Raw genomic sequence first — 27,420 nt, 5'->3', positions numbered from 1 at the left:
CATCAAAGCGTGCACTCACATTTTGTCAATGTTAAAATAGCATGTCAGATCTCAAAATCTGTTTTGAGGAATGCGGGGTCTCTGCAGTGTAACCGCCGCCGGCACAAGTCTCGGCGTCCCCCGTGACTCGTCCGTGTCACTTCCCGTGTGTTTGTCTCTGCCTGCAGGGTCATCAACACAGCAGAGTCTCTTTTAGGCCGAGCTTATACACTCCGCTTGCTTGTGAGTGTGCGAGATCCATCTGTGCCGTGCTGCTGTAGCACAGGCGATCTGTGCTCATAGTGTTGCAGGTGTTTGGGGGCATGGTGGACGCATCACGGATGTGTCACAAAGCTGGTTCGCCCTCATTGGCTGAACCAGCTCACGTGACGCTGACATCCCGCGGCAGCCACCTGAGAAGACAACATTTATTGTCGTCTCAAAACGCAGCCGCGTCAACGTGCTACTTCGCCGGTAGGCGCGCAGGCACTTGGCTAACTACTATAGCAAAGTACTGAATTGTGCCTGACATGCGCGCCAATGGGGACTAGGAAATGTCCTCAGTTTACTCGGCTGTCTCCATCCTACGTGTTTCGCGGGGTACTCTGCATCAGAGAGTTCTGTCCTGCACAGCCGCTTCGTCAACGTCCTGCGTAGCTGAGTGCCCTCGACAATGTCTCTTGCTGCTGCTGCTGCTGCTGCCGCTCCCGCTGCCACTCCGATGCGCCATCTTCAAATGTCCTTTGATATTGACAAGGCTGCGCGGGGCTCAAACATTTAAAGATAGCACTGGGTTCACAGCACGCAGTGCCCTATTTGGTCAAGTGCCCGGCCAGCCCGCCCCTTAATCTGGCCCTTGGAGAGAGAGAGGATATGGGGGAGGGAGGAGAAAGAATGGAGGAGGGAGTGAGGAGAGAGGATGGGGGGAGGGAGGAGAGAGGATGGGGGGAGGGAGGAGAGAGGATGGGGGGAGGGAGGAGAGAGGATGGGGGGTAGGGAGGAGAGAGGATGGGGGGTAGGGAGGAGAGAGGATGGGGGGGAGGGAGCAGAGAGAGGATGGGGGAGGGAGGAGAGAGGAGGGAGGAGAGAGGATGGGGGGAGGGAGGAGAGAGGATGGAGGGAGGAGAGAGGATGGAGGTGGGAGGAGAGAGGATGGGGGAGGTAGGAGAGGAGGGAGGTTGGATAGAGAGAATGAGGGAGGGAAGAGAGAAAGAGGATGGGAAGAAGGGACGAGAGAGAGGATTGGGGGGGGGGAGGGAAGAGAGAGGATTCACATGCTCAGTGAGACTTGTTCCACCATGATGTCCACGTTCTGTGAGATAATGCAGCTCTGCGTGGCAAATCACATTATTTTTAGACTTCAGCATCGCATTAGATTGATGTAAGCGCAAAGGAACTGTATTGACAATACGTAGGCGTGCTAAATATGTTGCGTATTATGATGTCAGTTCCGCCAGACTTAGCCATTACCTAACTAACATCATGTCAAGTCCCTTCGTTCCCGCTAACAGAGCTCTGGATCTGCGCAGTTAGGAGGAACGCCTGTTTTGCATAGGATTTGCAATAACGTCCATTATAGTCATCGCAAGGCCATCTTCATCATAAAACGGCCTTCACGCACTTTTGTTCAGCTTTGAGGATCTCTGTTAGCAGTTAACGGTGCATTCATTTAGGGTAACGCCTCGTTAACTCCATAACAGAGCTTTGTAGATCAGGCCCAGAGCCTCCCCCATGAAATACCAGAGAGAAAACAGGAGAGTTTCAAGTCATTTAGATAAAACTAGGGCAAAAAAAACAGAACAATAATTATTTTAGAACAAGAGAAACATTGAAAGCAATTGAATTCTTTCCTTTGATAAATCTGGTGCAATTCATATACATATATATATATATATATATATATATATATATATATATATATATATATATACACATATATACACATATATAATATATAATTAATATAATATATAATATATATATATATATATATATATATATAATATATATATATATATACACATATATAATCAAAAAATAAATAGATGATACCGTTCTGTGGCTAACGAAATGCTTTTATTTGTGCGAGCTTTCGAGATACACTGATCTCTTCTTCTGGCGATGTTACAATGAATGAAGCAAGCAAAAGCTATACTATAAACAGTGTCTATTGGAATGTTATCTGTGCTGGTCCTTCCCCCGGTGTGGATGTGTTTTATAGCTGGAGGTGTCAAAAGGTTACTGAAAGCAAGTGATGAAAGAGTGTGTATGTGTATCAGTGTGAATAAAAATGAATGGAGAGCCCACAGTATATACAGTGCTTTACAAAAGGTGTGTGTGGAGTGGGAGTGGATATAAATGGTGTGGGTGGGTGTGGAAATGTGAGAGTTAGTAGCACAACTAAAAGTGTGTGTGGATACTTTGTGGTCCCTATTGGTGTATAGGGATGGAAAAACAAGGAGTATAAGTATGTGTGAGAGACAGCTGTGTGTGCATACATATAGCACAGTATGTACAGACATGGCCGGTAGCGCTCATGGGAAGAGAGTTCACTTGTGTCAGTAATGACTCATAAAATTTCGATCTCTGTTTAGGCCACTGCTAACTGTCCCGAACAGTTGCATAAATTTGTATTCATGCAACCGTCTCTCTTTCGGTGTTTTAAGATTACCTTTGAGTATGGCAACCCTCAGACATGTATATATATACACAAAAACAAGAAAAAAATGAATAATAAATGCAGAAGGAAGTTCTGCAGCATTGAGGAGTCAAAGGATCATGGGTATTACAATATGTTCCTTCATGTTTTCTGCTTCCAGATCCCTGGACATCAGGTCACATAGCCTGCTCACTTCTTGTGCAGCTGTGAGACAGCGTTATTAATAAACAAGGGTGAAGAGGAGATGTACAATAAAAGGAACTCATGAGAAATTAAAACTTAAAGAATAATGGAGCATTTACTACAAGAATGCGAGTGCTGATAACCTTGTTCCATGCCATTGTGAGACATTATGTACAGCCCTTGTAGTGTCAATCTAAATCCCTGGACATTCTGGGTGGTAATAGTCCTGTACATAGCTGCATAGATCATGGAGACTTTGAGAACCACAGGATTCACGTCTCATACCGACATGGAGCAAGGTTGGCAATGCTGGAATATATCATTGTGTTAGCCAAATGAAAGAGACAATTTCTTCAAAGTACAAGTCTCCTCTAGGGCAGAGATACAAAGTTGAGCATGATCAAAGGCCATATGGGACCGGAAACATTGTCTTTCCACTGTTCTTGGCTGTCACATTAAATGGAGAATTGCATTATGAACTTGTGAGTAGAGATCTACTTTGAATCTCTGTCTTAGATGAGGAATTTGTTTGTCTATGTTGTGTTGGCTGCACAAGCAAGATTCTCCTCGCCTGAAACTGTTTCCTCCGCGCTTTGGAACCACCTAAATAAAATAGTCCACACACAAAAAAAAGGAAATGAACATACCATGAAGCTACATGGCTGCAAAACTGTGTATTGTGTCTTTCCCCATATTGTTTCTTCTTTGTTTGCTTGTTTTGAGAAGAAAGCATTTGCAGTATATACTTTATTTTGAACACAGTTTTGTAGAGATTAAATGCACGCAACACACAAAAACTTTAACAAGTGGAAAACAGAACAAATTCTTTTCATTTTTGTTGGCTCGTATACACCACTTGCTGACTATATCCATCGGTGCACCTCCATGTTTTAACCTTTGATGTTTTGTCCTTCTGTAAGGTCAATCATGACTGGCTTGTTCCCACCAACATCTGGCACAGTGTGGGTTCGTGGTAGAGATATTCATACGCACATGGACTCAATCCGGCAAAGCCTGGGGATGTGCCCACAGCACAACATTCTCTTTCGTCAGTAAGTGCTCACTGAATTTGTTGTCACATTTCTCAGTTGCATTGATTCACACCAAATAATCTGTTGTGGAATATATATATATATATAATGAAAAGAGAAAGAAGCGCCCGATCCTTGTGTAAAATCTGAGGACAAGGTTTTAATAACATGAACTGAGACAAATGCAAACTCACAATATGCCACAAGATATAAAGCGTTGTATGAGCAAGCTCATGCACCAACAAGTCGCCAGACCGCCATCAGAATGCTCCGTCATTGAGTGTATCTGTGTAAGACCTCCCTGCTGCTGGTGTCACAGTTTTCAGATTCCTCCGGCAACCCGAGATTGCAGCCTGCTGTTCCTGGTCTGTGAAAGTCTTTGTCGAGGGAAAGTAACTCAGGATACTTCCTCTCTTTCTCTCTGGCGTCTGCACTGCTGGGCACTTCACTTGATCTCTGTAGCTTTCTAGTACCACGAGACCCTACGCGTTTCTTCCGACACAGTGAATTTCATCAGGGGATAGACTACACCCATAATCACCCATAATCACTCAGTATATATAGTGCCGCAGTCCAATCATAGAAATGAATCACATTGATTGCTAAACCCAGCAGCAGGGAGGACCTTTTGGGGGAGTTGAGCACCCCTGATCTATAGTCAGGCTCTTCAACTAGTTTTCCAATGGGATCAAATCATCTCAACAAGGAGCAGCATTATACATTATACAATAAATGTTCCAAATATGTGTAAAAGAAAAACAAACAGAAAATAAATGAACATATTTCTTGATTGATGGAGCGAAAAAGCAGTTTTGTCCAGAGAAACCCAACAGGTAGCATGGAGAGATAAGAGAAGGTAACTGATGTATTGTGGTCTTGAAAGTTGTTGCAGTTAAAAACATCAGTAATGGCTAATGTCTGCCCCCATCCTGTGGGTTTTCTCTCGGAAGAACGGATCTCTTGTGTTGATTCCCACATTACTCCACGTCTCCTGGAATGAAGATAATTCTCAGAAAATTACATATCATTTTTAATTGTAAATCAATACATTATAGTCTACGGGATCTTTTTATCAAAGCCTCCCAGCTGTAAATCTGAGAAAATAAACAGTTATACACCCCACACCCCCGAACGCCCACATGCGCACACACACACACGCACATGCACACACACACGCATGCGCGCACACTCACACACTTTGATAAAGATGGTACATTTTTGGCCCCAGTTTTGGGACCCAAAAACTTTGATAAATAGACCCCTTCACTTGTAAAGCGACAGCAATGCATACGTCCAGGAACCCAGTCACTTTGGATCCCTTTTCCAAGAGGCGACACTTTGTTGTTCTGTTTACATGATGTATTATCTTCCAGTATTAGCGTCTCCATTCTGTAGTATAAAAACTGCTCCAACATGACTATTGCTCTTAAGGGGGCAATCCCTCCTAGGACCAAAGTGACCTAATGCCAGTGATGTGTCTAAGTTATGTGTCTAAGTGATGTGTTACACCTGGTTGATTGATTGCTTTTTTTTTTTTTTTTTTTACCAAAATCTTACACAAATGAGTATTTTATGAATGATTTGAAGTTGAGGTTTGATTTCCTCTGGCTCCTTGGTTTTGTGTGACGTCGCAGTGAGTTCAGCAAGTGCTTGTACAGCCAGGTGCCTCTCTCTTCTCTTCCCCTTATGATTATTGTCTGTCTGATAAGGACAAGGTGGGCTAAGGTTAAAGAAAACACTTGATTAACAAACAGGTTCCATTGCCGGGTTCCTAAGAAATCAGACTTGGTATTTGTTTAGGAAAAAAAGGTAAATGGACAAATCTTTGCTATTAACCTGGTTAGAATTGTTAATGGAAGCCAAGTGGACTATTACATTATTTAAAAGGGTCATGTTCTGGTGGGATACATGGGCGTGCATCTGTGACTTTTCGTCTTCTGTTCCTACAGATTGACAGTGGCAGAGCACATTCTGTTTTATGCTCAGTTGAAAGGCAAATCTAGAAGGCAAGCTGAGAGGGAGATGGAGATTATGTTGGAAGACATTGGCATCTCCCAGAAAAGAAATGAGGAAACTCAAAATCTATCAGGTATCCATTGGTTTCCTGTTTATGTTCTCCTCTTCTTCCATTGGACTTTTAACTCACTCGATGACCCTTTTATCACTCCAGGGACCTGCACAGCATTACAGGCATTTCTTGCATCAAAAGAACTAATTACAAATCAGTGTAGACCATGGGTGGCCAACTCGAGTCCTCAAGGACCACCAACTGCTCAGATTTTCAGGATATCCCTGCCTCAGTGCAGGTGGCTCAATCAGTGGCTCTATCATAATGACTATGTTGGTGGCCCTTGAAGACTGGAATTGGCCATCCCTGGTATAGACGGTACAACAGCTTCATTTATTCCTCATTGAATGTAAAATAACAGCATTCGTTGACTGAATAATTCATCTTCTCTTCTAATCTTTAGGTGGTATGCAGAGGAAATTATCTGTTGCAATGGCGTTTGTTGGGGATGCAAAAGTTGTGGTTTTGGACGAACCCACTTCAGGTGTAGATCCATATTCCAGAAGGTCTATTTGGGACCTCCTGCTCAAGTATCGGTCAGGTAGGCTCAGTCATATTGTGTAATATTCAACCTAAATGAATGGGAAGGTGGTGAATACAGTATCTAAGCACATCAACTACAGCAAACCGACATAGATGAAGAAGAGAGAGAGAGTTTTTTCAGATTGCTCAAAGTTCTCTTTTTTTCTGTATTTTCGAATATATATTGTTTAAAATGCAAAATCTATGCATATTTGTATACCTTCTTATCCAGCCACATCCTTGGAGTAGTCAGTATGTTGAAGGGAGGCCACACATATTTCATTCCTTGTATCCCCAATATCCCTATATACCAGAGGCCCGTATCCTTGTAGAAAATAGCAAGTATCACCAATATTGTATCACCAATACATCTCATATGTATCTGCTATAATGAAATCTCAACCTAAATGTGAAGATTAGAGGCAGGGCCGCCAATAGAAATCATGGGGCTTGGGACAAATGAAAGGAGCAGGGCCCCCCCTCCCCCCGAACCATAGCGCACCCCCCCTCCCCGAACCCATAGCGCAACTACCACGAAAAAAATATCTTTTACCGCGCAACTTTTACTTAACTGTTTTCTTATTGTGATACAGAAAAAAATATTACAATGCAACCTGTTTATTTTTATATTTTCAACAAAAGACATGTGACTGCCTGAGTGGGTGAGTGGGTGGGTGGGTGTGTGAGTGGGTGGGTGGGTGTGTGAATGGGTGAGTGGGTGGGTGAATGACAGTGACTGGGTGGGTGAATGTCAGTGACTGGGTGGGTGAATGACAGTGTCTGGGTGGGTGAATGACAGTGACTGGGTGGGTGAATGAATGAGGGTGGGTGAATGAATGAATGACAGTGGGTGGGTGGGTGAATGAATGAATGACGGTGGGTGGGTGAATGAATGACAGTGGGTGGGTGGGTGAATGACAGTGGGTGGGTGGGTGAATGACGGTGGGTGGATGACAGGGACTGAGTGGGTGGGAGACAGGGACTGAGTGGGTGGGAGACAGGGACTGAGTGGGTGGGAGACAGGGACTGAGTGGGTGGGAGACAGGGACTGAGTGGGTGGGAGACAGGGACTGAGTGGGTGGGAGACAGGGACTGAGTGGGTGGGAGACAGGGACTGAGTGGGTGGGAGACAGTGACTGGGTGGGTGGGAGACAGTGACTGGGTGGGTGGGAGACAGGGACTGAGTGGGTGGGAGACAGGGACTGAGTGGGTGGGAGACAGGGACTGAGTGGGTGGGAGACAGGGACTGAGTGGGTGGGAGACAGGGACTGGTTGGGTGGGAGACAGGGACTGAGTGGGTGGGAGACAGGGACTGAGTGGGTGGGAGACAGTGACTGGGTGGGTGGGAGACAGTGACTGAGTGGGTGGGAGACAGTGACTGGGTGGGTGGGAGACAGGGACTGAGTGGGTGGAAGACAGGGACTGGGTGACGGTGAATGGGTGACGGTGACTGGGTGACAGTGACTGGGTGACAGTGACTGTCAGTGACTGGGTGGGTGACTGTCAGTGACTGGGTGGGTGACTGTCAGTGACTGGGTGGGTGACTGTCAGTGACTGAGTGGGTGACAGTGGGTGACAGTGACTTACCTTGACCGGGTGGGTGCAGATTGCCGCCGGACGCTTCCCCCTCCTGCCCCCGATATCCCCGCGGCAGCTGCCCGGGATGGGAGGTGGGCTTGGGGGGGGAGGGGGGGAGGCCCGGGAGGTGGACTCGGGGGACGCGCAAGAGGAGCAGGTACTTCCCCCTCCGTCCCACGTTGGGGAGCGGGGGGGATGGGGTGGGAGGGGAGTGGGTAGCGGGCCTTACACATGCGCATTGGGACCGGGGGGGGGGGGGGATCGGCCCTGCGCTTGCGCATTGGGAGCGGGGGGGGGGAGAGCGGGCCCTGTTTGCCCTGCGCATGCGCGTTGAGAGCGGGGGGGGAGAGCGGGCCCTGCTTGCCCTGCGCATGCGCGCCGGGACCGCAGGGGAATCGCCACCATTTTTTTTTCACTTTTTTTTAAATTTATTTAAATAACTGGCGCCCTGACCCACGGGGACGGGGACGCCAGTGCCCTTTGTCCCCCGCTGTTGGCGGCCCTGATTAGAGGATTGAAAGTGGAGGCCCTGGCTTGTGTAATGAATGTAACAGGCATGGCAGTGCCTCCGGTTCTTTGAATGGTCCAAAGACTATGACCATCACACAATAATGTAATGTTAAAGAATAGGATGTGTGTACTTGTGATTGTACATTGCATTTTTTCAGAGCTTAGTCTTTTTACCAGGCAGGACCATTATCCTTTCTACACATCATATGGATGAAGCAGATCTCCTCGGGGATAGAATCGCAATCATAGCTCAAGGAAAGCTTTACTGCTGTGGCTCTCCTTTATTCCTGAAGAACTGCTTTGGCACAGGCTTCTACCTAACTCTGGTCCGTAGGATGAGGAACGTCAAAGATACAGGGAAAAAGGATTCCGTAAGTATAAGACAAAGAGAGACCACAATCCCAAACTATAAGCACTCTGGAATACCAAATAGGATTACAAAAAATATTATATTTATTAAATACATCAAAAATACATCTTAAAAACAATCACATCGCCAGTAATACACTACACAACAAAAATACATTTCAACATAATTAATGTCTGCCTCATAAAAAGTCTAACACTATACAAAGAATAGTGCCATCAACAAAGACTGGTGAACAAAAAAGTTGTAAAAAGTCACTCAAATGTACTACTAATCCCACAGATGAAAAAAGTAAACATGACCCTTATAATCTCATCAACATATGTAGGGGCTGCACATTAATACCCAGTGATAGAAAAAGAAGTAATGATCATAAAATAAACAACGAATCTAAAATATTCCCCTGAAGAAGATCCCCCTGTGGGATCGAAACGTTGGAGATACTGTATGTGCTATATGTTTAATACATAAGGCCCGGGCCATAGAGGTGTGGGGAGAGCGGAGGCGCGCTAACGCTGAAGCTCGCCTGCTTCAGTCAGCGCAATTGCACAGACTTGCAGGCGAGCCAGCGTGCACGAAGGGAGCCGGGGGGAGGTGGTTGGAGGCGGGGCAGTGACGTCGCTGGGCCAATCGCCCGCGACGCACTGACGTCAATGTCACGGCGCCGACGTCACGGCACCATGACGTTGACGCTGCTGTGCAGTGATTGGAGGTTTTCAGCCGACAGCGCGCTGAAAAACAGCTTGGCGCTCGGCTGAAACCTCCAACGCCTCAGCACGCCGGCGGACGCTCGCGTGAGCCCCCTCTCAAGGCATCCTCATTGAGGATGCAGGGGCTCAGCGCGGAGCGTCCGCACGCCTCAGCACAGCTGGTCCATCTATGGATGCAGCCTAATACTGCTTCAAACTGTCTGAGTGCTATCGCCTCTTTGCCGCTTCATGGTAATGTATGCTTTTATTATTTCTATGGGACATGCACCAGCCCACTACTGATTACCTACAGGAGTGCTAGTGACCTTCCTTCAACTATATATATATATATATATATATATATATATATATATATATATATATATATATATATATATATATTGTGACAAACGGCTTACTCCGGGGCTCCGCCGTCTGTCCGGGACTGTTAGAACACGGTCTTTTAGGGTAGGTTAAATGATGAGACGTCACGTACTGTTCCTTTAAACAGGCTATACCTGGTTTATTCAGTCCCAGGCACTGGGACTGCTACAGTGTAAACAGAAAACAAAGCCAAACAAAAAGCTGCTCGTCTGAGCGATAACTTAAAACTTAGATGTCCCTGACTCAGAGTTGGAAGTGGCTTGTCCACTTCCACCAACAAAATAAGTACCTTTGCAGTCTTTAGACAAACTAACAGAATGAATGAAGCGATTTGGGAAAGAGGCTTTCTCACCCCTCTGCAGTTCAGCAGCCTCCCAGGCTCTTGGGCGGGGCCCAGAGGAAACAGGAAACAGGTCTTATATACCTGAACTCTAATCAGCATGACAGGTGACAGAAAACAGGCAGCAGACAAACTGTGGAATGGAGTGCCTGTACTACGAGGCTGCCCTGTTCAGCTTAGACAGGACAGAAACTGTTCAGTATCCTGGGAGCCCTGTATATGGAGTTTATTACCAACCCCTGGTTTCTGTCACATATCCTCCCCCCCAGCTCAGACCTCGAGGGGTGAGCGACCATGGATATTAGGGAGTGCATCCTTGACAACCCGTCGGCATTGCCATGTTTGTGCCCCGACCTGTGTTCCACAGAAAATTTAAAGGGCTGTAGGCTTAGGAACCACCTGGTCACCCTAGCGTTCTTCTCCCTATTTTGACACATCCAGGTAAGGGGTGCATGATCTGTGACCAATCGGAACTTTCTCCCCAACAGATAATACTTGAGTGTCTCTACAGTCCACTTTATTGCGAGACACTCTTTCTCGACTATGGAGTAATTTTTCTCCTGGGGATTTAGTTTCCTACTTAAATAAAGGATGGGGTGCTCCTCCCCTTGAGACTCCTGGGAGAGTACCGCCCCCAGCCCTACCTCAGATGCGTCGGTTTGGACTACGAACTCTTTGGAGAAGTCAGGTGTGACCAACACTGGTTGGGCACAGAGAGCTTCTTTCAGGCTTCTAAAGGCTTGTTCGGCTTCGGGGGACCACTTTACCATTAGCGGTCCTCTTGCTTTTGTGAGGTCGGTTAGTGGGGTTGCCTTAGTTGCAAAATTGGGAATAAACCTCCTATAGTAGCCAATTAACCCCAAAAAGGTCCTTACTTGTTTTTATGTGACTGGCCTTGGCCAATTTTGTATCGCCTCTACTTTGAGTGTTTGTGGTTTGAGTAACCCTCTACCAATAGAATACCCCAGATACTTGGCCTCCTCCAGACCAATAGTGCATTTAGCGGGGTTAGCAGTTAGTCCAGCAGACCGAACTGCGTCGAGCACAGCTTGGACCTTTGGAAGGTGGGACTGCCAATCTTCACTATGGATTACCACATCATCCAGGTAGGCGGCAGTATACCGAACATGTGGTTTTAAAATTTTATCCATCATTCTTTGGAATGTGGCGGGAGCTCCATGTAAGCCAAAAGGCAGCACCTTATATTGAAAGAGGCCGTCTGGGGTTGAGAAGGCTGTTTTTTCTTTTGCCCTTTCTGTGAGGGGAACCTGCCAGTACCCTTTTGTTAGGTCTAGGGTTGTGAGATATCGGGCTTTGCCCAGTCTCTCTACAAGTTCATCCACCCTGGGCATAGGATAAGTATCAAATTTTGACACCGCATTTAGTTTCCGGTAGTCATTACAAAACCTTGTTGTACCGTCTGGCTTTGGGACTAAAACTATAGGGCTGTTCCACCCACTTTGGGATTCCTCAATTACGCCTAGTTTTAGCATTTTTTTAACCTCTAAACTTATAGCCTCTCTCTTGGCCTCTGGGATTCGGTACGGTTTAAGGTTAACTCGGACCCCCGGTTCAGAGACTATGTCATGTTTAATTACGTTAGTTTTACCTGGCTGTGTAGAGAAGATTTCTTTGTTCCTTCTCACTAAACTCTGGACCTCTCGTTTCTGATGCACGGACAGTGTTTCAGCTATGCTAACCTCTGGGTCAGTTTCTTGATTCTCTGACGGACCTGGGGGTACTAGGGTTAACAAGACCTCTCTATCTTTCCAGGGCTTGAGTAGCTTTATATGGTAAATTTGCTCAGGTTTCCTCCTACCTGGCTGCCTTACTCTATAATTTACTTCTCCCACTCTTTCCAAGACCTCATATGGCCCATGCCATTTAGCAAGGAATTTACTCTCCACGGTGGGAACCAGAACTAGTACCCTATCACCTGGAAAAAAAATTCTGACCCTAGCACCCTTATTATACGTATTCCTTTGTGCTTCTTGAGCTTTCTCCATGTGTTCCCTCACTATGGGTAGAACTGCAGCAATGCGGTCCTGCATCTGGGCAACATGCTCTATTACACTTCTGTAAGGGGTAACCTCGTGTTCCCAAGTTTCTTTGGCTATATCCAGTAAGCCCCTTGGATGTCGGCCATACAATAGTTCAAACGGGGAGAAGCCTGTGGATGACTGGGGAACTTCCCTAATGGCAAATAACAGGTATGGTAACAAACAGTCCCAGTTTTTCCCATCCTTATCGACCGCCCGGCGTAACATGCTCTTTAAGGTTTTATTGAACCTTTCCACTAAACCATCTGTTTGTGGATGATAGACTGAGGTTCTGAGATGCTTGATTTTTAGGAGTTTACATAGCTCTTTTGTTACTTGGGACATAAATGGTGTTCCCTGGTCAGATAAGATCTCTTTAGGAATTCCGACCCGGGAAAACAGAAGTACTAACTCTTTTGCTATGTTTTTAGCAGAGGTGCTACGTAGGGGAACTGCCTCCGGATATCGGGTAGCATAATCTAATATTACCAATATATGCTGATGTCCCCTAGCAGACTTTATTAGGGGTCCTACTAGATCCATAGCAATCCGGTCAAATGGTACCTCTATTATGGGAAGGGGTACCAATGGGCTGCGGTATGCTTTGAACGGGGCGGTGATCTGACATTCTTGGCATGAGGAACAATAGTTTGTAATTTCTGCCAGAACCCCAGGCCAATAAAAGCTTCGGAGAACCTTTTCTTTTGTCTTTTCCACCCCTAGGTGTCCCCCCAATGGATGACTATGTGCGAGGTGTAATACTACGTTACGGAATGTCCGTGGTACCAACAATTGTTTAGTTGTAACTGATTTTCTTTTATCAACCCGATATACTAGGTCGTTCTCTACCTCGAAGTAGGGGTAAGCAAGTGACCTATCTGGTTGGCCATGAGTACTATTCTGGTCCCGTATATTTCCCCTTGCTACCGCTAATGTGGGGTCCTCCCACTGGGCCTTCTTAAAACTCCCAGGACTGACCTCTAGGTCAGCGAGGGTCTTATCCTGTACTGGGGTGGTAAGTGCCTGATCAACATCTTGATTTGGGGTATTCCCTACCAAAGTAGTGATGGGGAAGGGAATTTCACAGCACTCCTCCTTTTCCCCCTTCTTATTTGGGCCCTCGTCAACATCCATTTCTGAAAAAGGGAAAGGATTTGTTTCTTCTAACACTTCGTTATGGTCCGCTATTGAACTCTGGGCGCTATTCTGAGCTGGGGACCACATTTTTAGAAAATGGGGAAAGTCGGTCCCTATTAACACATCATGTGCCAGTTTGGGTACAACACCCACCTTGAAATCTAAAGAACCAAATTCTGTTTAAAAAAAAACATCAACAGTGGAATATTCATGATTATCCCCATGTATACAACAAATTGCCACTCTTTGTGAACTGTTTACCTGTTTCTTCTTAATGGGCAATAGGTATTCGGACACTAGTGTGACCATGCTCCCAGAGTCAAGAAGTGCCCGAACCCTCTTACCATTAACCTTTACAAATGCCCACAGATGGTTATTCAAGGGGTCCTCTGGGCTAGGGCCCATACATTGGGACAACAGCGAATAAGGTTCCACGCTGTTGCATTGCATGGGCTCATCATTTAGTGGGCAGATTTTTGCTGTGTGGCCCCTCTCATGACAATTTACACATTTAGGTACATAGTCTGTGTCCCACTTAGAGCCTTTTCCCGGCTCCCCATGTTGGCTATTGCCCTTAGTGTGCGAACCACTGTTGCTGGAGCGGCGTGAAGGTGGTCGCCGCTCTTCAGCGCCCCTTAACCCCGGTACCCTTTTACCGTCTCTGGAAGAGTCCTGGAACCTCGGGTAGTGGGGTTGCTCCACGACTGTGGGTTGCGGGTGCTCTTCTGCTGCACTGTACCTTTCTACAAGGGCCACAAGCTCATCCTCATTGTGGGGGTCACTCCGACTGACCCAACGACGTAAGGCAGAGGGAAGTTTCCTCAAGAACTGGTCCATGACCAACCGTTCCACGATGTGGCTTGCTGAGTTGATCTCGGGTTGTAGCCACTTCCGGGCGAGGTGGATGAGGTCATACATCTGGCTTCGGGTGGCTTTATCCATCGTGAAGGACCATGCGTGAAACCTTTGGGCACGAACAGCCGTGGTTACGCCAAGGCGGGCGAGGATCTCGAACTTCAACTTTGCATAGACGTTAGCTTCGGCTGGCTCTAGATCAAAGTAAGCCTTCTGGGGTTCGCCGCTTAGGAAGGGTGCGATTAGACCAGCCCACTCAGCTTCTGGCCATCCCTCTCTCTGTGCCGTGCGTTCAAATGTGAGAAGATAGGCTTCCACATCATCCAAGGGTCCCATCTTCTGAAGGTAGTGGCTTGCCCTGGTCATTTTCGGAACTGGGGCTGCCGCTGCCAGTGGAAGGTTACGGATAGTCCCCCTCAGGATCTCGAGTTCCTGCTGTAAGCCCTGAGCGAACCGCTGTTGCTCCTCTCTCAGCAAGCGGTTTGTCTCTTGCTGGTGTGCATTCGCGTTTTGCAGGGCTTCATTCGTCTGTTGCTGGTTTGCATTCGTCTGTTGCTGGTTTGCATTCGCCTGTTGCTGGTTGGCATTAATCTCTTGCTGGGCTATTAGCAGCTGTTGCTGGGCTGCATTCGTCTGCTGCTGGTTTGCATTAGTTTCTTGCTGGGCTATTAATAGCTGTTGCTGGGTTTCATTCGCGTCTTTCTGGGCAGCGACATTGCGTACCAGCGCACCCACCACGTCTTCCATCTTGTTTGCAGAGGATGAAAAAAACTTTTTTTTTTTTTTTTTTTTCTTCAAAGTTCTTCAACCCGCAGACCCCCTAGTGCTCTGCCCGCATTCTCCACCATATGTGACAAACGGCTTACTCCGGGGCTCCGCCGTCTGTCCGGGACTGTTAGAACACGGTCTTTTAGGGTAGGTTAAATGATGAGACGTCACGTACTGTTCCTTTAAACAGGCTATACCTGGTTTATTCAGTCCCAGGCACTGGGACTGCTACAGTGTAAACAGAAAACAAAGCCAAACAAAAAGCTGCTCGTCTGAGCGATAACTTAAAACTTAGATGTCCCTGACTCAGAGTTGGAAGTGGCTTGTCCACTTCCACCAACAAAATAAGTACCTTTGCAGTCTTTAGACAAACTAACAGAATGAATGAAGCGATTTGGGAAAGAGGCTTTCTCACCCCTCTGCAGTTCAGCAGCCTCCCAGGCTCTTGGGCGGGGCCCAGAGGAAACAGGAAACAGGTCTTATATACCTGAACTCTAATCAGCATGACAGGTGACAGAAAACAGGCAGCAGACAAACTGTGGAATGGAGTGCCTGTACTACGAGGCTGCCCTGTTCAGCTTAGACAGGACAGAAACTGTTCAGTATCCTGGGAGCCCTGTATATGGAGTTTATTACCAACCCCTGGTTTCTGTCACAATATATATATATATATATATACACGCACACACGCACGCACACACACACATTTCCCTTCTTATCTAGATGACAGATAATCAGCTACTTGCATGTACACACATATATATTGTTACACATCCACATTTTAGACTATCATCATTAAACGATCATCATTCATCAGATTAATAATCAATGCATGATGCTTTTCTAATACATTAAACACATATCTCCAGATTTAGTGGGGGGAAAGAATCAGGAACCTAATAAACACATACATTATTTTTACTTGCCATGTTCCTTTGCCTTAAAGCTAAATAAGCAAATAATCTCAGTTTGGGGTTTAAGAGACATAAGGTGTCATTCTCAGTTCATACTTTGACATTTTACAGTAAACAGCTACAAAGAAATACTGTAGAAACCTTTAGTCCTGAAAGCATAAATGTGCCTATAAATTGTAGTTTTTGCATATAAATGCAGTACATCTTGTTTCCTTTGTCCAGGCCTCCTGTCGCTCTGACTGCTCCTGTCCATGTCCCAGCTGTGCACCCAAAATGAAAGAAGATACAATGGAGCAAGAGTTAGACGGTGAGGGATAACTGTCTGGGATGTAACACTAGTGACCCCTATTGTTAGTTTTAGGTGCCGTGTCCTTGAACAGTTTCAGTCTCGTCCTTTCACTAGTAACGAGAAATTATACAGATGTGCAAAACATTCCACAATTTAGTCGCAAACTTTTAAGCATATTTCTCGCAAAGTGTGATTCCCTGCGAAACGTTTTGCCAAGCTTTAAAGAGGCAATTCAAGCAATGTGCTACATGTTCTGTAATACAGTATTAGATCATACTTACTGCATTTTATCTTTTTTTCTTTTTCATCTCTTAATGGCATTTTTAAAACAACAAAAAGTGAAATCTTATATGTTTCTTTTAAATAAATCAGTGATGTAGTATTATATAATACTTACTGCATTTTTTTTTAATTATTATTATTATTATTATTATTATTCAACAACTCTTAATGCCAACTTTATTGAGTTTTAAAGCATCCTTTGATTTCTATAGCTGGGTTTAACCCACCTGCCAAGCAGTGCAAGATCTTTGCTCTACTTTCCTGTTTGTGATCATTTGTTGCCAAATGTCCCTGCAGTTTGAGCTGCAAACTGTAACAATAAATACTGTTACTTAAGTAATATAAAGATGCATTGTAGCTGCTGGGTTACAGTGACTGAAGGATTCATTGAAACTGAAAGGCAGTCATTATGTTAGTCACGCAATCAGTATTTAGACAGATTTATAACAGGAGCGAACGATTGCTAGCGTAGGTAAGAATGTTAGAATGGTACATTGCCACGTGCGTTACATATACAAAGAAGAAGAATAAGGGAGGGAATGTGGTATTGCTGCTTTCATGAGTTTTAATAGACTGAGTATCATTTCATTTATATAGCAGGCCTTAACCCAGCGGTGCGCAAACTGTGGGGCGCGACCCCCAGGGGGGGCGTAACACTGCCGACGGGGGGCGCGGGGTTTACAGAGGTCCCGCGCGCTTCCCGAAGGCGCTTAAATTAAGTGCCGGGGGAGCTGCAGGGCCTCTGTAAACCTAACTTACCGTGGCTCCGGCGGCTTCCTCCCTGCGTCGCCATGGCAACGCGGCGTCAAAATGACGCTGCGAGGTCATGTGACGTCACGTTGCTATGGCAACGTGACGTCATTACGCCGGAGCGCGGGTAAGTTGGGGTTGGGGGGGGCGCGGGAGCAAGGGGACAGCCGTCAGGGGGGCGCAGGGAAAAAAGTTTGCGCCCCCCTGCCTTAACCCACCTCCCCAGCAGTGCAAGATCTTTGTAACACATTCCTGATTGTGATAATGTGTTGCAATCTTCCCAGCAGTTGGAGCTGCGAACTGTAACAATAGATAATGTCACCATAGTAATATAAGGATACATTGTAGCTGCTGAGTTACACTGCATGAAGGATTGATTGAAACTGAAAGGCAGCCATTTAGTGGACCCTGGGAAGGAGGATCTCTGCTGATCAATAACAGGAGAATGAATCAATCGGCAGTTTAGGTAATTCGTTTTCAATAAAGGTAATCAAAGGCTGCATGTATTAAAACCAAAAAAAAAATTAAGTGCCGCGCAGACAGTTTCTTTAATGGAATAATAATGTTGCCAAATTATTAATCTTTCAGCAAAATATCGCAAGACAGTGAGTGAAACGTGTGCATCCTATTTATAGATTAAATCAAAAAAATTTATCACGGTACAGGCAGTCCTCGGTTATCCAACACAATGCGTTACTCAAAATGGCGTTGGATAGCGAAACATTGTAAAGCGAAACACATTTTCCCATAGGAACACTGTTTAAATGAAAGGTTCCGTTCCTGAAGGCATGTTTAACACTAAAATACACCAAATATTTTACATAGGCAATAAGATATGCAGCACACACATAAATTATATAGTGTAAATACTGTATTATATATATATATATATATATATATATATAATATAACATAATAAATAATATATTATAAAGTATAATATAATATTATATAGTATAATATATTTTATATATATATGCTCTTACGACGCTTTGCAATGTTGTGTATGTGTGTATATATATATATATATATATATATATATAAATATATATATATATATATATATATATATATATATATATATATTAACCCTGGCTGTGCTCAAAGCTGTGACCATGCAGCAAGCTTAAGCCTATAGGGAACCATGTTAAAAATGGTTATTGAGGCAAAAAGTGACACTGTGTGCTCATTTGCATGTCATTTCCCAGAATCCCTTGCTGCAGTGGAAGTGCTGTATGCTGGGTGATAATGGGGAAAGGTGGGGTTGCAGACCTGCCTAAGACATGCAGATGAGCATACAGCTATATTTGCATATATATATATATATATATATATATACACACACACATAAACAACGTTGCAAAGCGTCGTAAGAGCATTGGATAAGCCGTTTTGGAGTTGTAAAACATGGGTATGCATTCCCATTCGTTGTAAAATGAAGCGTTGTAAAACGAGGACTGCCTGTATTTGTTTCCAGTGTTATTGTCTTGTTTGAATAATTATCATTTAACCATGCACGGACTGATCTCTGGATCATTGTTCTACTTTATTTAAGAGTAAGGTGCCACACAACTTCTACTTTTGTGTGTGTATATATATATATATATATATATATATATATATATATATATATATATCAACATTACCATTCTCACGTCCGGTAAAGGAAGACTGCACTCAGATCAATGGGCACCCCCCTTGAGAAAGGTTCCACTCCGGAACCGAAACGTCGGACTGGGCGGAGTATTCATCTTGTATTGATGCCTAATACAGACTTTTTTTGTTTACATTGATCTCAGTGCAGTCTTCCTTTACCGGACGTGAGAATGGTAATGTTATTCTATTATTATTATTATTATTATTAGAGACTGGCACCTGTTGATGTTTTTGAGTACATTGAGTGCAAGCTGAGAATTGTTTCATATATATATATATATATATATATATATATATATATATATATATATATATATATATATATATATATATAATACTGAGTTAAGTTATGGTGAGTAAAAAAAGTGACAAAAACCCTCCACAGGAAAGCAAATATGCAAATACAACTGTATGCTCATCTGCATGTCTTAGGCAGGTCTGCAACCCCACCTTTCCCCATTATCACCCAGCATACAGCACTTCCACTGCAACAAGGGATTCTGGGAAATGACATGCAAATGAGCACGCAGTTTTATATATATATATATATATATATATATATATATATATATATATATATATATATATATATATATAAATTACATAATATTTTATGGACAGCAGCATTCTTATTTCTTGATGTATCAATGTAGCTCTGGAAAGTCAAATATCAATGCTGTCAATTCTGTCTGCACAGGTGATGTGAGCGGGCTAACCGAGTTAATTCATCACCATGTTCCCGAAGCGAAACTATTAGAGAGCATTGGACAGGAGCTGGTATATCTCCTGCCCAGCAAAGACTTCAAATATCGAGCCTACGCCAGTCTCTTCAGAGAACTGGAGGAAACTCAAGGGGACCTCGGAATGAGCAGTTTTGGGATTTCCGACACCCCACTGGAAGAGGTAAAATGTAACGAGTAGCATTTCTTACCTAGTGTATTCTTTTGTGGTAACAAAGTAGAACAGTGGAACAAGTCTCGATCCAACTAAATACAGGCAGTCCTCGGTTATCTAACGGAGTCCGTTCTGGAAGTGGCGTTGGATAGTGAAACCGTTGTAAAGTGAGTCCCATGTTAATCAGTGGCGGTGAGCGCTGGATAACGCATTCAGGCGTCGAAAAGCAGCCCTTAGGGTTGCATTGTAAAGCGTTGGATATGCCATTCATTGTAAAGTGAAACGTTGGATAGCGAGGACTACCTGTATACAACAATATTGTCACAGCAGTGAACATCATTTAAAAAAGTCTATATATGAAATATGAGAGAAATATTCCTGCATGTAATTCAAAAGGCGGGCATACTTCCATATTTTCTTTGCCAGAATTGCGTGCCGTTAGATGATTGAATCAGTTTCTCAACGTGTTATCCATTGTATGACAGACCGATCAAGGTCTAATATCTAATGTATAAAAATTGGTGCATGCGCTGCTGTCGGCTACTAGACAATGCACCTGAAACCACCGGGATACAGTGGCATCCGGGAGCACGTTCCTCACCGAGAACCAGCAGTCTCGCAAGAACACACTGAGAATAACAAAGAGAAACATGTCGCAGCAGTCTCCATAATAATGTTGATTGAAGAGAAAGTACTCACAGGTCCCTGGCTGCTAGAAGAGGCACAAAACGTGCTCCCTGCCGAGGAGAGACAAACAGGATGAAAATAGCAGGTCAATGGCGGTGCTCAGCTGAGAAATCAGCTGGCCTGGAAATCCAAGTGGGATCAAATTATTTGTTCAAAATGTTCATGTGTTTCAATAAATAATTTTATCACACTTGGATTTCCAGCCTATCTGATATTTCAGCTGTGCACCATCTTTTACCTGCTATTTTCATCCTGGTGGTAAGTTAACGTGTGTGTGTGTGTGTGTGTGTGCGTGTGTGTGTGTGTGTGTGTGTGTGTGTGTGTGTGTGTTGCATTATATAGCAGCTTGTAGCTTTTTTCTATTTACGGTATTATTATTTTTTTCTATTTACGGTATTATTATTTTTTTCTATTTACGGTATTATTATTTTGTTCTATTTACGGTATTATTTTTTCAGATTTTCCTGAAAGTCACTGCAGATTCGGTGACTGGAACAGAAACTCCAGGTACTGATTCTTTCTCAGTTATTGTTCAGCTCGCATTGGGGATAAAATATTTGAGGAAAATGTTGTGCAGACCAAATGATAATCAAGAAGCAACCGAAAGCTTTGCAGACTTGTGTAACACTTCCTGCCCGGCTTCTAGGGAGATTACATTGGTGTACAGTGTTTGGCTCCTCGGTATACCTTACCTTAACTCAGGGTGCTGTATATAGGCGGCTGGGCGACGAGGTAGCAAGGATGGAAAATAATGGGCGCCAGAAACTTTTGTAGTACAACATATATCTTTATTCATGTCCCTGTATTACAGTCTTTATTCACGAATCTTGTATTTCCGTAAATGCTCACTCTTAACACTGGTCGGAGGTTTGCCTACTTAGTTGCTCTACTGTGATGGTACACAGCCCCCTTTGTTGCTTCGGAATAACCATTGGTAATACCTCGTTTAAGCTGGGCCCATTACAGGAATCTTGGTTGGTCCTCTGTAATGGACATGATACCTTTGGCCTGTATGGGAACTGCCACTTCCATACAGACTAAGACAAATACTAGTGCAGATCTGCGGGTAGAGCCGATCCACCGACACCCTGGAGCCCTTTTTTCTGAGGCCCTCTGTGGCGCGCCGCTTTCCCCCCTTTTGGACATGCAAAACTCCATTAGCCATCTTCTGGGATCCTAAGTTAAAGGGCACTGTCCCTATCTATAACATAACAAATAAAGGTGGCCTGGTCTGTTCCATTACTTTATGAATACATCCCTCTACCGACTCCCTGAGGCTCCTCTTCTCTTGTCCTCCCGGAACCTAACCTTTTTCCTATCCTAAATACTCCCCCATGAAGTCAGAATCCCGATAGTAATACAGGGTGGATCCCAACATACACTACCCTGATAGTTAAAGGGCACTGTCCCTATCTATAACATAACAAATAAAGGTGGCCTGGTCTGTTCCATTACTTTATGAATACATCCCTCTACCGACTCCCTAAGGCTCCTATTCTCTTGTCCTCCCGGAACCTAACCTTTTTCCTATCCTAAATACTCCCCCATGAAGTCAGAATCCCGATAGTAATACAGGGTGGATCCCAACATACACTACCCTGATAGTTAAAGGGTACTGTCCCTATCTATAACATAACAAATAAAGGTGGCCTGGTCTGTTCCATTACTTTATGAATACATCCCTCTACCGACTCCCTGAGGCTCCTATTCTCTTGTCCTCCCGGAACCTAACCTTTTTCCTATCCTAAATACTCCCCCATGAAGTCAGAATCCCGATAGTAATACAGAGTGGATCCCAACATACACTACCCTGATAGTTAAAGGGTACTGTCCCTATCTATAACATAACAAATAAAGGTGGCCTGGTCTGTTCCATTACTTTATGAATACATCCCTCTACCGACTCCCTGAGGCTCCTATTCTCTTGTCCTCCCGGAACCTAACCTTTTTCCTATCCTAAATACTCCCCCATGAAGTCAGAATCCCGATAGTAATACAGGGTGGATCCCAACATACACTACCCTGATAGTTAAAGGGTACTGTCCCTATCTATAACATAACAAATAAAGGTGGCCTGGTCTGTTCCATTACTTTATGAATACATCCCTCTACCGACTCCCTGAGGCTCCTCTTCTCTTGTCCTCCCGGAACCTAACCTTTTTCCTATCCTAAATACTACCCCATGAAGTCAGAATCCCAATAGTAATACAGGGTGGATCCCAACATACACTACCCTGATAGTACATACACGTGTATAAATGTCATTTACTACTGTTAATAATAATAATAATAATAATAATAGCATGTTCTTGTATAGCGCTGCTAGTTGTACACAGCGCTTTACAGAGACATTTTGTAGGCACAGGTCCCTGCCCAGTGGAGCTTACAATCTATAGTTTTGGTGCCTGAGGCCCGGGGAGATAAAGTGACTTGCCCAAGGTCACAAGGAGCCGACACGGGGAATTGAACCAGGCTCCCCTGCTTCAAACTCTCAGTGCCAGTAGGTGTCGTTACTCACTGAGCCACTCCCTCTCCCACTGTTAAATGGAGTAGGAAATTGTGGTCATTTCAGCTGTCGGCTTCCTGGTGGGGTCGAACATGCATCATTTGTCTTGTGCATGTGCATCAATGATCACATATATGAAGCTCCACCTGGAGCTGTTGCATTTACTATTATTTATGAGTTGTTTTGCTCGCTTTATATTTTGTTGCCAATCTGAATAACAGAGGAATGGATGTTACAGCAGCGGAAATCCAGAACAAGTCTAGCAGTGGATAACAAGACAACTGTTATCAATATTGATAAGAAAGGTAACTCAGGCTGGATAAAGATGGATAAACTGGTTTGAGGAGCAAAAAATCCAATTATATATATATATTTAAAAAAAGGCTTGGAGAAAAAGCTCATAACACTTATCAGAAATAGAGATGCTTTGATCACATCATTTTGCTGCCTTGTTTTTGCTCTAGTTACTGTATTGGATTTGGTTCCACGTTTGTATATAATGAGATCACTTATCAGATCAGCATGAAAGTTCTTCAGAGATTTTCCTTTTTGTTTGCACATGAGCTTTTAGGATATAGTAGGGTTGCCAGACGTTCCGTATATACGGGATTGTCCCTTATCTGAATGAAATTTCCCACTGTCCCTGAAAGGTCTTTTGGGACGCATAATTGTCCCATATTTCAGGGTCAACAGGACAATTCAGGGATGAAGGTCTGACCAGAGTCAACGGGACAAGAAGGATGGCAGCGGTGCGGCGGCGAAAGGCAGGGGATGGTGGCTTCAGAGGAGGACCATGGTGACAGCAGCAGCAGAGGGTTGTGGTGGTGCTCGCCCCAGTGGTAGGACCCAGAAGTTGTAATCGATTTCCGGATCATACTGCTGGGGCAGGCTCCACTGCTGCCTACTGCCGCCACCACGGTCCACTGCCACAGCCACCTTCTGCCACCGCACCACTGTCATCCTTCTCCTCATGTCGCTGGACCTTTTGTCCCTGAATTGTTTGCCACCAGAATGGACTTCACTCTACAGACAAGTGCTGTGCAGTGCACCTTTAGCGAGGGAGGGGGGTGTATGTGAATGAGAGGTGTCTGGGAGCTTTGAGGTGAAGGTGGGCTGTGAGGAGGTGACCGGGGGCTGTTAAGAGGAGGCCAGTGAAGGGGGACTGTGAAGAGGAGGCAGGTGAAGGAGGACTGTGAGGTGAAGGAGGCTGTGAGGAGGAGACCATGAGAGGTGACATGGGGCTGTGAAGAAGAGGCAGGTGAAGGAGGACTGTGAGGTGAAGGAGGCTGTGAGGAGGAGACCATGAGAGGTGACATAGGGCTGTGAAGAAGAGGCAGGTGAAGGGGGACTGTGAGGTGAAGGGGGGCTGTGAGGTGAAGGTGGGCTGTGAGGTGAAGGGGGGCTGTGAGGTGAAGGGGGGCTGTGAGGTGAAGGGGGGCTGTGAGGTGAAGGGGGGCTGTGAGGTGAAGGGGGGCTGTGAGGTGAAGGGGGGCTGTGAGGTGAAGGGGGGCTCTGAGGTGAAGGTGGGCTGTGAGGTGAAGGGGGGCTGTGAGGTGAAGGTGGGCTGTGAGGTGAAGGGGGGCTGTGAGGTGAAGGGGGCTGTGAGGTGAAGGGGGGCTGTGAGGTGAAGGGGGGCTGTGAGGTGAAGGGGGGCTGTGAGGTGAAGGGGGGCTGTGAGGTGAAGGGGGGCTGTGAGGTGAAGGGGGGCTGTGAGGTGAAGGGGGGCTGTGAGGTGAAGGGGGGCTGTGAGGTGAAGGGGGCTGTGAGGAGGAGACCATGAGAGGTGAAGGAGGGGCTATGGGGGAGAGGTGAAGGAGGGGCTATGGGGGAGAGGTGAAGGGGGCCTGTGAGGAGGAGGCCGGGGGCTGTGAGAAGGAGAAGTCTGTGAGGAGGAGGCTGGGTACCGTGAGGAGGAGGAGGGCGGTGGTGAGGAGGGAGGGCTGTGAGGAGGAGGGCTGTGAGGAGATGGGGCTGAGAGATGGATGGTGAGGGGGCCAGAAAGAGATGGGGGAGAGAAACAGTGTGTGTGTTTGCCATGAAAATATATAGCAAATGTCTGGATTTACGTGAAATCTTCCTACTAGATTTTGGTGTCTCGGCGTGCGTCCTGTATTTCAAAAAACTTAAATGTGGCAACCCTAGGACATTTTCAAAAGTGACCTGTGAGCTTTTATGAGCTCTTGTGCAACATCTCTGGAGAACCTTAAGTATGTTACAAGGTATCACAATTCCCAGGACCTTTCTACGTTACATAATGTCTATTTGTACAAATGCAGAGACGGAAACATTCCATGCTTTACCCATCTTTATCTCTTACCTGAACTAGGAAGCTAAGCATTTCATAGTCACGCATTCAGCGCACTCTTTTCTTGCCTATTCGGTGAAGAATGCATTTGGATGGCATAGGAGGGCCAGTTCCTCCACAATGAATCATGGATTTTAACTAGATTGTAAATAGATGCCTGCTTGCTATCTAGATCTGCTTTAGGTAAAGTAGTGCAACTGAACCCAATATCAGAAAGCATTGCACCTGGGGGGTAGATTACTCCGTTCCAAAGATAAGTTATCTAAGATGCATTTTGCAAATGTAATTAAATTATTGTTCACACACTTTATCCAATTATGCACTTAATTGGTTGCAGTCATTGTGCCATTAAAACATATCACTATTTCAAAGTACAGATTCAACTTTTAATTTCTTCTATCCCAGAGATGTTGAATTAATATAATTACAGCAGATAACCTGTATATCTAGGCAAGTGAGTTTACAGTCTAATGTTAGTGCCAACGGCACAGAGAGAAGGCATAACATAGCCAGCATCAGGGAGTTGGCGTAGGTTTATCCCACTTCAAAGTCCGTAACATAATTACCAGGCCATTCTCTGGGGAACTAGAGCTAAAAGAGTTATAACCCTCAGTTTTTATATTTAAAGGGGGAAATAATCTGTACAAATAAATCCACAGATCCACCCCCACATTCAAATCTCAGAAAACCCTCTGAATCATGCAAGGCTGAAAAGATCCCACCTGTTACCTGCAATGAGCCCCCTGGGCCCACCAAGGCAGATGGCAGAGCGTCCCGGCAGATAAAAGGCACCGAACTTCTCCAGCAACAGTTCAAAGCATTAATAATCAAACGCTTCCACCACGCTACTCGCAGCCGGAAGGACTTCCTCGCTCAGGTACTCAAATGAGTCTGTGGCATAAATCGCCAGCTGATCTGCTCCCAGTCTGTTAACCCGACCCCTGAAACCTATTGTGAGAGTTATAGCCATGTTAAGTTTACGCTACTAAATAGCAGAAAACCACTTGGCGCGTCTAGTTTGCCCATTTTTCCATCTGCTGTAAAGCCTCAGGCCCTGTTTGATCGTTGGCTTGCTTTCATATTCAGGGTAATCTTATGTCTATCACAAGTATTTTTTAATTTCCTTATTGTAGGGGTGCGCAAACTGGGGGGGTGCGCAAGATTCTCTGCAGGGGGCGCGGGGTTACACAGGCCCAGCGTGCTTCCAAAAGGCATTTAATTGAATTGCCGGGGAAGCGGTGAAGGCCTCTGTAACTCTCTCTTGCCTTGGTTCAGACGTCTTCTGGTGACGCGTCGCCATGGCAACGCGGCATCAAATGATGCAGCGGGGTCATGTGACATTGCATTGCCATGGCAACGTGACGTCATGACGCCAGTACATACGAACCACGGTAAGCGCGGGGGATGGGGGGGGCGTGAGTAGGGGGGGGTGCAGGGAAAAAAGATTGTGCTCCCCTGTCCGACTGTATTAACCCCTACTACCTCTGCTGTTGAGTTATGAGTTAACATCATTTGATAGTTCATGAATAGGCTTGAGTGCACATCCTTATTCATTAGTAGGTTTCTTCGCTGATTGTTTGGCTTATACTAGTGACTTTATGTCATCTGTAACTGTGACTTTGTGTCCTCACTCCTTACGTGACGTGCTGCCTTTCACATGTCTGCAGATCGTGCTTCCTGCCAGCTTTGTGTTGCTGGCGCTGGTGTTCACTCTCATTGTCCCTCCCTTTGGAGAATATTCCAGTCTAACACTCCATCCATGGATCTACGGCCAACAGTTTATCTTCTTCAGGTCGGAGGAATGCGTAGATCAGCGATAACATTTCCCTGTTAACTCCTACTTTCCTCATCATACTGCAAATTGTAGCAAAACTCTACGGGGTGCACTCCTAAATTGGCTCTGTTCTTTTCCCTACTAATATTTATTATATTTTATTGTAGTACAAAGTAGCCGTATTGGCCCTGGAGAGATGTAGGTTCATGGCAGATAGTGATATCTTTCAGATGAGAGATCTTCACAGACTAAAT

The 27,420-nt window shown here is 45.1% G+C and overlaps 1 protein-coding gene across 2 annotated transcripts in view; it reads left to right on the top strand.

Moving 5' to 3' along the window:
• ABCA4 (ATP binding cassette subfamily A member 4) overlaps positions 1-27,420 on the top strand; it is a 183,151-nt gene that overhangs the window by 108,290 nt on the left and 47,441 nt on the right. Inside the window, exons 22-31 of one of the 2 annotated variants that reach the window (XM_075616437.1) lie at positions 3,742-3,873; positions 5,802-5,941; positions 6,324-6,461; positions 8,708-8,901; positions 16,246-16,330; positions 19,698-19,903; positions 21,040-21,088; positions 23,309-23,392; positions 26,052-26,269; positions 27,060-27,184. In XM_075616437.1, coding sequence (XP_075472552.1) covers positions 3,742-3,873; positions 5,802-5,941; positions 6,324-6,461; positions 8,708-8,901; positions 16,246-16,330; positions 19,698-19,903; positions 21,040-21,088; positions 23,309-23,392; positions 26,052-26,269; positions 27,060-27,184 — 1,371 coding nt within the window. The remainder of the gene's footprint in view (positions 1-3,741; positions 3,874-5,801; positions 5,942-6,323; positions 6,462-8,707; positions 8,902-16,245; positions 16,331-19,697; positions 19,904-21,039; positions 21,089-23,308; positions 23,393-26,051; positions 26,270-27,059; positions 27,185-27,420) is intronic. The other variant, XM_075616438.1, reaches the window with a different exon arrangement.

This window comes from Ascaphus truei, chromosome 10 (assembly GCF_040206685.1).
Source record: "Ascaphus truei isolate aAscTru1 chromosome 10, aAscTru1.hap1, whole genome shotgun sequence".
NCBI classification, from domain to species: domain Eukaryota; kingdom Metazoa; phylum Chordata; class Amphibia; order Anura; family Ascaphidae; genus Ascaphus; species Ascaphus truei.
Note: the sequence above shows the minus strand (reverse complement) of the source record. Positions and strands in the feature narration are given on the sequence as shown.